General features: G+C 35.3%; 1 protein-coding gene across 1 annotated transcript in view; it reads right to left on the bottom strand.

Annotated features, from left to right (window-relative positions):
• Positions 1 to 364: 364 nt before the first annotated feature.
• The window catches only part of SIPA1L2 (signal induced proliferation associated 1 like 2), a 67,519-nt gene continuing 54,644 nt past the window's right edge, over positions 365 to 13,239 (bottom strand). Inside the window, exons 17-20 of the mRNA XM_029284888.1 lie at positions 11,336 to 11,467; positions 6,860 to 6,977; positions 4,543 to 4,624; positions 365 to 1,563 (exon numbers count right to left, since the gene is read on the bottom strand). Coding sequence (XP_029140721.1) covers positions 1,417 to 1,563; positions 4,543 to 4,624; positions 6,860 to 6,977; positions 11,336 to 11,467 — 479 coding nt within the window. The 3' untranslated portion in view covers positions 365 to 1,416. The remainder of the gene's footprint in view (positions 1,564 to 4,542; positions 4,625 to 6,859; positions 6,978 to 11,335; positions 11,468 to 13,239) is intronic.

Genomic DNA, 13,239 nt, shown 5'->3' with positions numbered 1-13,239 from the left:
AGAAAACTTGAATCAATGATTTACAGGGCACGTCTGTACATGTTACTGAAAAATAAGCCCCATGGTATTCGTTGTTTATAGGTGTGTAGAACTAAAAGCACTGATGTTTGGTTTCTCCTTTACTGAAAGACATTAAAAAGTATGAAAAGTGAGTTGGAATCATAGCTCCGCAAATCTCTCAAGTTGTGTATCAGTTTAGTGTCAGACTGTTAAGTTCTTAGAAACTATCAAGTCCAGAAATCTGCTACTACCTATAGAACTGTGTAGGTGACAAAAATATTCTTCTATGTTGTTCTTTGAATGAGATCCAACCGTAACTCGAATCAATGAAAATAGAGCACTGTTGTTTGTGGTTGATATTTTAAACATTTATTTTTTTTAAAAAAAAGCAAAGTATATTCATTTCAAACAAATCAGTTAAATGTTAAAGCATACAAACACAAGTTGTGTACTAGCAGCATTCAATTGTTAGACTCTTCTAGAACTCTGCAGTGCCATGTTGGCAAGCTAAACACACATTGTAGCTTGCAACCCCCTCCTCACCATAGTGCAGGTAAAACAAAAGCTTTATAAAATTAAAGAGGTTAAATAAGCTTAAATAAAGATGTTAAATACAAGTCACATGCTCAAAGCTTCTGTACAAAGATAAACAAATCTGGCATTATACAAATGATTGGCTGGTTCACATCACGTAGGATTATTATTATTAGGCTCTCTATAACCATCTTTGCTGAATATGAATTATATAAAGTCACTGACAGTGAATTGATCAAATGAGCCATTATACAAAGCATGTGTATCTTTAGAAAAATTGGAACACAGTTTAAATTCAGGCACCATTTTTTTCTGCAAATAAATATTTTCTTGTATATCTGCATCCAAACTACTCTTAAACTTATCAGTGCTATTTTTATTAATAAACACAGCTTTGTGACTATTTAATTCTACGTCCATTCTTATTGCTATGACAATGTGACTGTGGAAATATCTACTGTACATACAAAAAAATAGAGCACCTTTAAACATGAAAGTATACGGCTACTTTTTTTTTATCTTACAATGCTGAAACCCAAGTTACCATAAATTGCTTAAACAACTTCACTGGAGCACCTTGAAGGAGTGACCATGAATCCCAAATTATTATTCTCTTCCAGGCATGCTCAAACCAGAAATTTATTCTAAAATGTCTAAAATGACACCAGGAATGTACATTCATTTTCATGAAAGCAAACGCATGTCATTCATTCTCTTCTTCAACTGGATATAAAGACTTTCTCATAGTTTGTAGCTTTGTTCAAATGGCCTGGGTGGAGATTATAGCAGAAAATGTCTAAAAGATTGAAGGCTGATTAAAATAATATTAGGCAAATTCAAAATTATGAAGTTTTTCAATAGCGCTTTTTCAAAATTCAGATATTAGCATTTTTTGTCTACTGTATTGAAAAACCACTCTGTAAATTTTCTTAGCTGAGCAGCTGCTGTTTGTGATTCTTCTTGAAGTCTTAGGTTATCTTGCCTCAAATGCTGGACTTCAGCTTGGAGAACAACCTTGTCTTGCTTTTCCTAGATCACAGAAAAAGGAGTGAAATTATGTTTATAATCATTCTTTTTGTAGCACAGATAACAAACATGCACATATTTACTTCATTTCCTTAGTCACAAATGATGGCAGTGGAATTCTGATTCTCAATTTATCTCAATTAGTTTGATTTTAAAGAGGGTAGCCTTGCAGCCTAAACAAGCTAAATGGGCCTGGTTAACCAAGTTTCTATATCATTGATAGCATCATGCTGTCAACCAAAAGATATCATTTCACAAAAACATATATGACTTAATTGTGCTTGCAAAGAGAACACAAAGCAATAAGACAAAACAAGATGACCAGTTGAATGGTTTCTATTTACTATTTATTAATATTTATTTACTATTTACTCCAGAAAGAAACAACTGCAACCAGCCTGCCTTCCACTGAGGACCTGTATAGTACAAGAGCCAGAAAAAGGGCTGAGAAAATATCTACAAATCCCTCACATCCTGGACATAAACTGTTTCAACCTCTTCCCTTGGGACTCCTCTATAGGGCATTACGTGCCAAAACAACTAGACACAAAGACAGTTTTTTCCGCCATGCCATCATTCTGCTAAACACATAATTCTTATGCCTAAGGATACTACTATCCTTCTCATCTTTCCTATTACCTACTCCTATTGGTATCTTATGACTATCACTTCATTGGTTGTATCTTGTGATTTATGATTGTATCTTATGATTTATGATTTATCATTTTGTTGCTTGTATGTTCACTGAGAGTTTATGCACCTGAGACAAATTCCTTGGGTGTCCAATCATACTTGGCCAATAAAGAACTATCTTATCTTATCTTATCTTGTCTTGTCTTGTCTTGTCTTGTCTTGTCTTGTCTTGTCTTGTCCCATCCCATCCCATCCCATCCCATCCATCCCATCCCGTCAATACATTACTATTTAAAAAAATCTGATTTGAAACACGGAGAAGAGCACATATCAGATGAATGAATTGAGCAGCTTCCAAATACTATGTGAATACATCATTCATTTTTCAAAGAAAAAGCACAGGAAATGTAGAATCCAGTAAGAGTTAAAAGAATATATATTATATGTATTGTATTGCATTGCTTTGCGTTGCATTGCAGTATTATAGAAATAAATGTGATGTGTTCATAAATGCTTAATAGGTTATACTGAACCATAGTATATACAAATGTTTGCATTGCTTATTTCATATTTTGAGGCTCCACCACAGGAGAATAGCCAGAGCCAGTCATAGTAACTGCAGTATGTTGACATTGTAGCTTGTAGGCATGAAACTGTCTTACTGTCTACTGTAGAATATAAAAACTTAATATTAGAACTTCACTCTCTAATTCAGCAAACCACTCTCAGAACATGACTGAGGGGTTTTTTTGGTATTATTTCTTGTATTAAGTTTAACAGGGATTCAGAAAACGATTTCATGAATGAATGAATATTCCACCTATATAACTAGATTTGATAGCAAATTTTAACCTTTCTCATTAGAATATGATCTTAAGTTCAAAATAGCTGAAATGCTAAGCATCTGGAAGGACTGCAACTTGGTAAAGAGGAATGGATACATCTTTTTCAGAGCAAAGGGACCCTTTATTCCTATAACGAGTTTGTCAGAGGAAATGTAGTGTGAAGGTAAGTGGTGGGTATGACAGTTATTCTTCCTCCAATTCTCTGCATTTCTCCTTTTTAAAAAAGAGACCAGGGAGACATTTCTCCAAAGGGCCAATTTTAACTAGCAGTTCATGCCATCAACACCTCCCAAAATCATTTCCAGCCACTCCTTTTTATAAACTGTACAAGATATGAGTTTAATTAATCAGATCTACTGCAGTCAGATGCAGTGTGAGCTGTATATTTATGAAATTTTAATTTGAGAAACCAAGCTTTCTAGTTACACAATAAGGTCTTTAGCTGATGTTATGCAATTATTCCTTGCAGTGTTTGAAAAGATATTTGTGTTAATTAATCCTACACAGGATACCAAAAGTTCAAAAGTCACAAAGTACTGGACTCTAAAGTTTATGTGTAATCTCACTCACCATCATATGTAATTGGAAAAACAGTACATCTATGGTTGGCACAGTATTTTTTATACTGTTGTTATTCTGAAATATGTAGTCAACATACCACATTTATACTGCAACAGCAATAGCACTTAGACTTATACAGCTTCATAGTGATTTAGAGCACTCTCTAAGCAGTTTACAGAGTCAGCATATTGCCCCCAACAATGTCTTCAAAAACAATCTAAATTGAAAATATTGAGTAATTAAATTCACACATCCTTTTTGCGTATTTGAACACTTGTAATCCCAAAATAAATTAGATAAAGCAGGATGTTTTCTATTCAAATTATTTTCATGATAGCCTACTAGTTAAGTTTGTAATGAGGGTGTGGAAATGGCTTTTATTCCATGGAAGCAATGGGGCCACCCAATAAAAATACCCCTGGTATACTTCCTGGTTCAAAAATGGTTATTTAAATACAGTTGCCTTCTATGGAGGCAGACACTGATCTGTCTAGGATAATATAGCAATGTGATTCACTAGAGACTCTATGGCATGTACTGCTACTTGAATTTATATCTGAGAATACATATTTGCCTTTCAAAAACTTTACTTTTGCAAGCTTACAATAAATACATCTGAACACTTAGGAAACAATGAAATTAGAAAGCAGAAGTCATGTGCAGATTTCCCATCATTTTAAGGGCAAAATGTGGTTTGCTCTGTTGCCTGATGTGGTCTGAGGTCACAACACAGAGAGTTTTTTTTCTTTAATTCATTTCACTGATGCTAATTACCCAGTTTGCAGTATGCTGACTCCACGTTACTGCTGATGGCAAGAGCAGCCCGTACCACGTGAGTGTAGCTTTCATATAACATGTAAGCTAGTGTGCAGGTCCTAGACAGAAATCCTACAGTATCTTTATTTAAACTGTGTGATATTAATGAATACATTTTATTTTTTACCTTTCGAAGATCAGTTTGCAATTGTCGGAGGATCACTTCTAGCTGGTTTACTTTGCCAGTCAAAGTAGCAGGACTATCCTCTCTAAAAAAAAAAATCAAAATGCACTTGAGGTTAGTTCAAAATATCATACAGATTTCCTAATAAAACATTTCCATACAAAACATACATAGCAACTGAGCAATGTGCAGTATATTATGGTTTTCAAAACCATATGAAAGCACTCAGATTCTAATTCAAAAACATGTAGAGTAAAAGACCCAATATTAAATGAAAAAATTGCTGAGATTCATTCTTTGGGTTTAAATGCAATGAAAAGCATGTATTAAACTTCATTCTCCTGGGCTTCTGGAAAACTGCTTAAAGCCTGATTCAGGTCTTAGGCCAGGGTTTAATGTGTTTGTAAGGGCACTGTTGTGGTTTCCTGTTATTGTTAGGGTCCAGTTGCTTGTGCTGTTTTATCTGTTTTTATTTCTGGATTTTGTAAGCCACCCAGAGTGGGCAACCATTAAAAAAATAATTATTATTTTTTAAAAAAAACACCATGATCTGCCACAGCCTTGTCTGGTCATTAATTAAAGGCTTTCTGTTACTAGAAATCCAAAACAATTAGTCTTAATGACATAGTGAAGTATGGATTAATAGACCCAGCTAGATAGTAACGCCTAGTAAACTTTAGCTGATCTTGTGGCTTAAACCTAGTTAATAATTGGATGGCAGACCACAAGAAATACCAAGGATATAGGGTAGATTAGGAAGTAGATTAGGAAGTAGAACAAAAACCAGGACCTCCATATTGCTAAGAAAACTGTACAGATGTGTCCAAAGAAGAAAGCGTGTTAGAACAAATGCAAGAAAGAGTAAATATATTCAGAAGCTATATGAATAACAATGTAAATGAATTTATTATGGAGGACAAAATTCCACAATGGAGATACAACTTATAAAGTGGAGAAACAACCAATATGATTTTTCTTGCTCCTAATACATTTCTGTGTTTTCCATAAGGAAGGGTGATATTCCCCCCATGTAATTTGCCTTTGAAATTGCTGGGCTGCTTTGGGAATGGGTGGCATACAAATTAAGGAAATAAGGAAGGATGTAAATAAACAGATGAAATCATAGTGATGGAACTTGGAAGGAAAGTGGATAATTTCAAGAAGCTGCAAGTGTTGTACACATATTTGCTCACCAAGATTAATGTAAGCAAGACCAGCGTTGCTGGATCCCTCCTTGAGAAGTTAGACAGACAAACAGAGAGATAAATATAGCTGCCCAACTCAATTTTGTGGATCACAATGCAAAACAAAGAGAAGAAATAATAAAGCAACAAAACTGAACTCCCTAAAATCTAATCCAAATAAAATCATGCATGTTGAGCTCTACTAGAATTGGTTACTGCCTTGCCTACCTAATTGAGATTATGTGAACAAACGCAAGAGAATAAGTGATGGAGTGGAGAAAAAACAAGGGAATAGGAAGGAAGCGGTCAAATTGGGAAAAGCAAGTACTGTTAAAACAATGACAGGTGAGTGCAAATATGTGGGAAGAGACTAAGACATTGTTACCTTGTGTACATGCCCCACTCTGAATATGGTAGTGAAGGAAAAGAATTGGAAAAGCCAAAAGTTTTAAGTGACATTGTGATGCCACTTCAAATGGTTTTCTGTGCAGTAACAAGTCTAACCAAATAAGTTTTGATGACATGCATATGGCTCCTGGCCTTTTAAAGAAAAGTACCAGAACTCTTTATAGCTCACACAGACTTCAAACAAGCAATTGAATATATCTAAACTGCAGACACTACCTACAGCATACACTTGGTTTTGCTGTCTTAAAGCCACAGAAATGCAGATCATGTCTCCTACTTCTGTTCTGAACCTTTCTGCCTAAATGGATTATCATCATTAAAAGAAAAATAACAAAGGTGAAACAAGAGATACTGTATTTATACGAGTTCTAGGCCACCCACTATCAAAGGATCTGAAGCCGAAAAAACAGCCCTATTAAAAGAACAGATCCACCGCAAATTAAATCATTATTAAACTACTATTTAAAACCTTACAAATTCAGACTTGCACTGCATAACTAAACATTATCAACAGTCACTTGAGAAAGGCGTGTTCTGAAGTCTTCTTAAAGGCCAATATGGAAGGAATTCCTTGTATTCTGCTGGAAAGGGAATTCCACACAGGGTGCCTCACTTCGGAGACAGTCTGTTGCAAATAGCATCCAGCATACTGGATTTGGACATTCCCCAAAAATTTGAAGTAGTAGAATCACGCAAGAAGTAGCCTTCTTTGTACATACTTTACATACCCATTAGCATCAACGAAGTCTTTTCCATTTGTTGGACTTGAGCCCAAGGCTTGGTTATTCTCCAAAGTCTGCATATGCTGCATGTCATTCAGGGTACAAAAAGATGCCACCCTTTGATCTAGAAAGGCAAATGCATAAGCAAATAACTAAAAAAAGGTAACCTAGAAATACTTTCAGAATTCAAAACTGATCAAGAACTGTTGTTATCTGAATCCAAACAGAGCCCAAAAAGAAAATGCTTGTAACCATTTCTTTAAATCTGCATTCCCCATCCCTTGAATTTCCAGACAAATACCAAAGCATGCTCATTACAGCTTGAGCGTTGCTGTAATTGACATTTCCCCCCCTATTTATTACTCATCTCATTTTCCAAAAACTCACAAAAATTCTAAAACCAAAACACTTTAAGGCAAAGCAGCTATTTCATAAGAAAAAAAAAGCTTTATATTTCCTTTAAAAATATGAAATCCGATCTACTATTTTACTTGAATAAAGGAACTAATTACCTATACACTTGAACTCCAATGAGCTAAAATTTCCATTATGATCTTATCACTGGCAGATCAAGTTTAGTCATAAAAAGAAAGCTGCTTACACCAATGATTTTTAAATTACTTCCTTTCCAAGGACAAAATACATGCTTTACTCTTTGGGAAATAAGCTTCCCCACTGAAAGACATGCAGTGTGGCAGCCAAAATTATACCCAGTACTAAAAGGAAAAAAAAAGAAGTATGGCACACAGACATTTATTATAGAACAAGAAAGAACAGAACTCTGAGCTTTTTCCATGCAACATTTGTATTCGGTAGAAGCAAAGATAATTTGTTTGTAGACTTTATTCATTATGTCTCTAGGTCTTGGCCCTGACCACAGCATGCCCTCCTTTCTTCTTGCAAAGACGCAAACCTTGTATATAATCATGCAACCGTGCAAACATATAAAAGCATATATTTTTTTAAAAAATAACATAATATCCAACGGTCTACCCAGATCATCACCTAGAAACGAAGTGTGATGACAGACTGGCCCAAGTTCTTCGTCAGAGTCATAATCTGAAAATAAGATTTAGAATTTTCCTATGAACAAACAGAATCCACTGAACTAGCTTTGGATTATGGCACTTGCTATCCTTATATGTGAAACAACTCAAGCTTGTGGAATTTACCGCGTCATGTTGTGTAAACTTTACTGTGGGATTTCTAAAAAAAAAAAAAACTACTCAATATTTTTCATCATCAATCTAGCATTGTCTGTGTTCTCATCTGGATGTTGACAATTCTAGTAGTTAAAACAAAGTAGTTGCAAAATATATGAAATAAAATGTGGAACAAAAAGAGCAACAGTTTTTTTTCCAGATATATTTATTACTTAGGCAATATTAGAGGAAGAGCAATAAAATTTACTAAATAGGTTTGTGGGTTAGTCTGGTTTTGATTTATAAGTATAGCTGAACTTTTAAAATAAGAAACAGCATTTAGTTTTCTTTTTTGTTTTACAAGGCAAATTTGTAATAAAACACGAGTACACTCAAAAGTGAACTTACTCACTCTGAAAGAAAAAGAGAGAAAAAAGAAAATGCCTTGCACATCTATGCACTGAAATAATGAAACACAGAAACATACAGCATATTTTTTTCTCTTGCTTAATGTTTTTAATTCTACTAAATATATTTAAGTACTTTATTTTAATCTTTCAATCTATAGCAGTGGTGGCGAACCTATGGCACGGGTGCCAGAAGCGGCACTTAGAGCCCTCTCTGTGGGCACACGTGCTGTTGCCCCAGCCTTGCCTTCCCCCGTGGCCCCCTCACCAGCAGCCCTCCTGGAAAAGAGTCACCCCCAAGCATGGCCCACGCGGAGCAGTGCAGTCAAGGACATGGTAACCAGGCAGCGTAGACAAGACTCTGCCCTCACGCCCCATTGCGCACAGTTGATGCTGCAGGGCACGGGCAGAGGGCATGGCTGCTATGGTGCTGCTGGGCGATCTGTGGCGGTCCCTGGAGGCGGTGAGTGGCCCTGCGGTAGGCGGGGTGGAAGCAGGGTGGGGCAGGGGATAGAGCGGGGGCGGGGGCAGTTTTTGGGCACTCAGTCTCTAAAAGGTTTGCCATCACTGATCTATAGTTAACTAGTACATGTTGAGAACTGATAGAAAAGAAAGCGCACAAAGCAATGTTCACTTGGATATTTGGTAACTTTCTCTCTCTCTCTTTATAGCAAGATATGAGCATTCACTTTTGGTGGATTTATTCTTCATAGAAAATGATTTCATTTGCTTTATGTATTTAGCCTTAATTTGGGGAGAAATTGCTACAGACTTTGGCTGAATGAGCAATATCCAGTGTAATGATCAAATACACTGACGATATCACTAGCTGAATAATTATTACTGTGAGCTATAATTACATAAGGGTTCAGGTTTGTAGAATATTAATTTTTAATACAGAAAAACAACTGCTATGAAAAATAAAAAAGGAAAAGGCTAAAAAGGAGGAAATGGAGCGGTGTGTCATGAACAGAAGGAGTACTGTTTGAAGCTACTTTGGAAAAGTTGTATGAATATAATTCACCATTAAAAAGAGATGATTTGTGTGATATTTGTAGTTAGTTCCATCTGGCATCCCAGAAACTGAATACAAAACAGAAATTATTTAACTTTCATTGTATGATAAATTCTATTCATTCTGTTATACTATAAGTCTTAATATATAACAGCTACATGACTTATATCTGTCTAAAGCAACCAGAAAAACTATATACTTGTTTCTTAAAAGTAAATTATAGTATTTCCATTGCTTATAAAATCACTGCCCGTTTTATGTCTAAATTGAAAATAAATGAGCTAATCGGGTTGGAATGTCTAAACAGAAAGGAGAAATCAAGCTTCAAGTTCTCATTAAGCTTATGAAGTTTACTAGGATATGCAGTTTTTCATTATATTCATTTTCTATTTTATGTAAGATCTATTGGAATTTAAGCAAATGCTTTTATTCCAAATCTGAAGCTTGGTCTCCCTTCTTTTTCATTTTAAGGGGTAATAAAAGATAAACGACTGCATTTGTGTGGACACACTATATCCAATATATATACTGAATCTATTTATAACCATAGCATGTACCACTCAGGAATCTGCAAATTTCAGGAGAGGCTTTTTAAAGGGTGCATTATCTTACCATGAAAAGCCAGCAAGAAACCCACTGCACAAACATCCTTCTATTCATACAACTGTGAATTGAAACCCCCATGTTCAATCAAGACAATTCATTGAAACTACTGTAGGTATCTGTAAAAGTACAAATGCTGTCCTGAATCAAGACACAACATAGAATACTGAGACAGGTTAAAAACAACCTCTTTATAGTATGCCTATGCTTTATTTATTTATTTATTTTAGGGAAAATGGTGTTTTATCTTTTTTATCTTTTAGTTACTGTACAGCGTTTAATAAATGATACATTAGAAGAAAAAGTAGGAGAGCTGTTTTATTCTATAGTAGCAAAAATGTCAGGCGTCTGACATTTTCCAGTTAAAAAGACCCTGGTAGCACTCTTTCCAACTAACACATTTTAGATTGCTTTCAATATAATGTGTGTGTGTGTGTGTGTGTGTGTGTGTGTGTGTGTGTGTGTGTGTGTGTGTGTGTGTAAAAAACCAAGAATCAGAAAACTACAGGTAGCCTTCACTTAATAATCACAGTTGGGACCAGCAACTTTGTCACTAAGTGATGTGGTTAAGTGAAAGTCCACCTCATCATGCCAGATTGATAATGTCATTTCCTTAAGCAAATCACCCGCAGTTGTTGAGTCATCCTGCAATCATGACTTGATTTTAACACCAAGTTCTCCATTATTTCTGTCAGAAGCTGGGTGTGAAGCTCACAAATGGTGATCAAATAACCACAGAATTCTGTGACTGTTATAAATAAGCACGGCTGCAAAGCACCCAAATTGCAATTATGTAACTGTTGGGATTCTGCAACAGTATCTCTCTATCATTCCTCTATCATCATTTCTGTCCTGCTACCTGTTTATTAGCCTTATTGTAGCATAACAGAAACTGACTAGGTTTAGAAAAACGACTTTAGAAAAGTCTTTACCTGGAAGATAATTTGTAGGTATTGTTTTTAATTTTGTTGTACACCACCCAGAGTCATTTGATTGTGAGATAGGTGGCCATGTGAATATGAAGAACAAATTATCAATATTCGTTTTTGACGAAGGATATTTTTTAGTCTTGTAGCTGTATATTTTGTCTTAAGTCCATTGCACCTAACAGTAATTTGATGGACCGTGAAACCTATACAATCCATTTATTAACTGAGAATTACAGGTTTAGAAATGGAAAACTGATGGGTTAGGAGAACATGCACGGAATTGCCAAATTATCAAATGTTTTGAGTGCTACTGCCTCTGGTAATAACAGGAGGGTTGCATCTTAATTTGTGCTAATTTAGCCGCAGTTACATTGATCGCACATTACCTTCAAATGCTTGTGCAGCATCAACTAAATGAGACCAGTCTAATCCTGTTGCTGTATCTGGAAGGGGCATTAAGCCAGGATCATTGAATCTTGATTTGTCAGATAAAGATCCATCTGAGAACCACAGTTCATCTATATTAAAAAGAAAGTGGGCTTTAAGATGATGCCTTAATAGGTTAGAAAAGAAAAAAAAACATTGAAATATATGAGCATCGGGCAACTGCTACAAATGGGCCCATTAAGAGGTGGGATGACTATTTTATAGAATTCAAACAGCTGCTTATTTTTCTGAAAATATAGGATGAAGATGCAATGTAAGTATAGTTCTTGAGTTATATGAATAATCTCACTTTATTCTTCATTGGTCAGACTGAATATAGAAAAAAGGCATTATTAGTCTCAGAATCTGCACCAGAGTTCACTTGCAATTGGATATGTTCTCTTGTGCTTCACTGCAAGTTTATGCAATTATATTTAGTACACAGATGTTTTTGAGCTGGTTGACCTGGCAATTGTTATCTGCACCTGAATTTGTCAGAGAATTTCAATGCCCTGGCAAAACTAAATATGACAGTTCATATAATGAATGCCACATATTTATCATCCAACCTCACTACCTGCCAAATCTTTTCATTTCCTTCTGCTGTACATTTTCAACTGACTGAAGAAAATGATCTAATTTTCATATCATAGATAATAATCTTTCAAATAATACCTACAGACCATAAGTGTTTCTTCAAATGTTGAACAATTCATTTTATTCCTAGCTACCCTTAAAAACAGTGAGTGCAGCTGAGATTGAGAAGTGGTAAAAATACTTCCCATACCAGCAGAATAAATCCATGGAGTTTGTACTACTAGTAGAAGAAACCTGTTTCCAAGACTATGAATGCCTACAAACAATTTATGTCATTTACAATAATCTAATGCTTGGGTGCACATAGCATTTTGAGTTGAGGACCAAAGCTTACAAAAAGAATTTAATTTAAAAAAGTTTAATTTATTGATGTAGTGGTTAAGGCACCAGGCAAGAAAATCGGAGACAATGAGTTTTTAGTCCCTCCCTTAGAAGCATGAAATCAACTGGGCGACTTGATCCAGACACTTTTTCTAAGCCCTGAGAAGGAGGTAATGGCAAATTGCTTCCAAAAATGTTGCAAGAAAACTTCAAGGATTCCCCAGGAATCGATGACTCAAAAGCACAAACTTATATAGAAAAAGTTTAATTTAAAATTAATTTAAATTCAGTTTGTGCGACTGAAGAAGAAATTTATAGTATTTTATATACAAAGAAACACTCACGTTTAAAATGATAAATTAGCAGCTACCTGTAGGGGAATCTAGAAACTGTACCCAAAGTTTGTGAATCTCTACAGTAATCTAAAAAAATATTATAAGACACAGATGTAGTTCAGTAAAGTTTCACATCCCTTGTAGCTACAGTTCACAGACTTTAACATTTATTTATTTTCCACTTTGATTATTTTTAGAAATAACTCAAGGTGGCAAACATACCTAATAATCCTTCTGTTAACATTCATCTCGAGTGTCCAAATAAATCACCAGGTTCATTCCGTTTCCGAAAACCTTACTGTTAATTGAATACACAGCATGGTACTGTCGAAGCAAAATTAATTCTATGAGTTGGTGTCTGGGAACCTCAGAGTTAATTTTGTTTCGACAGTACCATCCTCAAGATGGATGCTGACACCTTCTTCTTCCTATTTTCCCCCTAACAACCACCTTGTGAATTGAGTTGGGCTGAAAGAAAGTGATTAGCCCAAGGTCACCCTGCTAGCTTTCATGTATAAAGTATAAAGCGGGACTAGAATTTACAAATCTCCAGGTTTCTAGCCTGATGTCTTAAACTGAAATTCTGGACAGCTATTTCCAATTAATGCAAA

This window comes from Protobothrops mucrosquamatus, unplaced genomic scaffold, assembly GCF_001527695.2.
Source record: "Protobothrops mucrosquamatus isolate PMUCROS unplaced genomic scaffold, P.Mucros_1.0 scaffold1068, whole genome shotgun sequence".
Lineage (NCBI taxonomy): Eukaryota > Metazoa > Chordata > Lepidosauria > Squamata > Viperidae > Protobothrops > Protobothrops mucrosquamatus.
The sequence above is the reverse complement of the archived record's forward strand: the minus strand, read 5'-3'. Positions and strand labels throughout refer to the sequence as shown.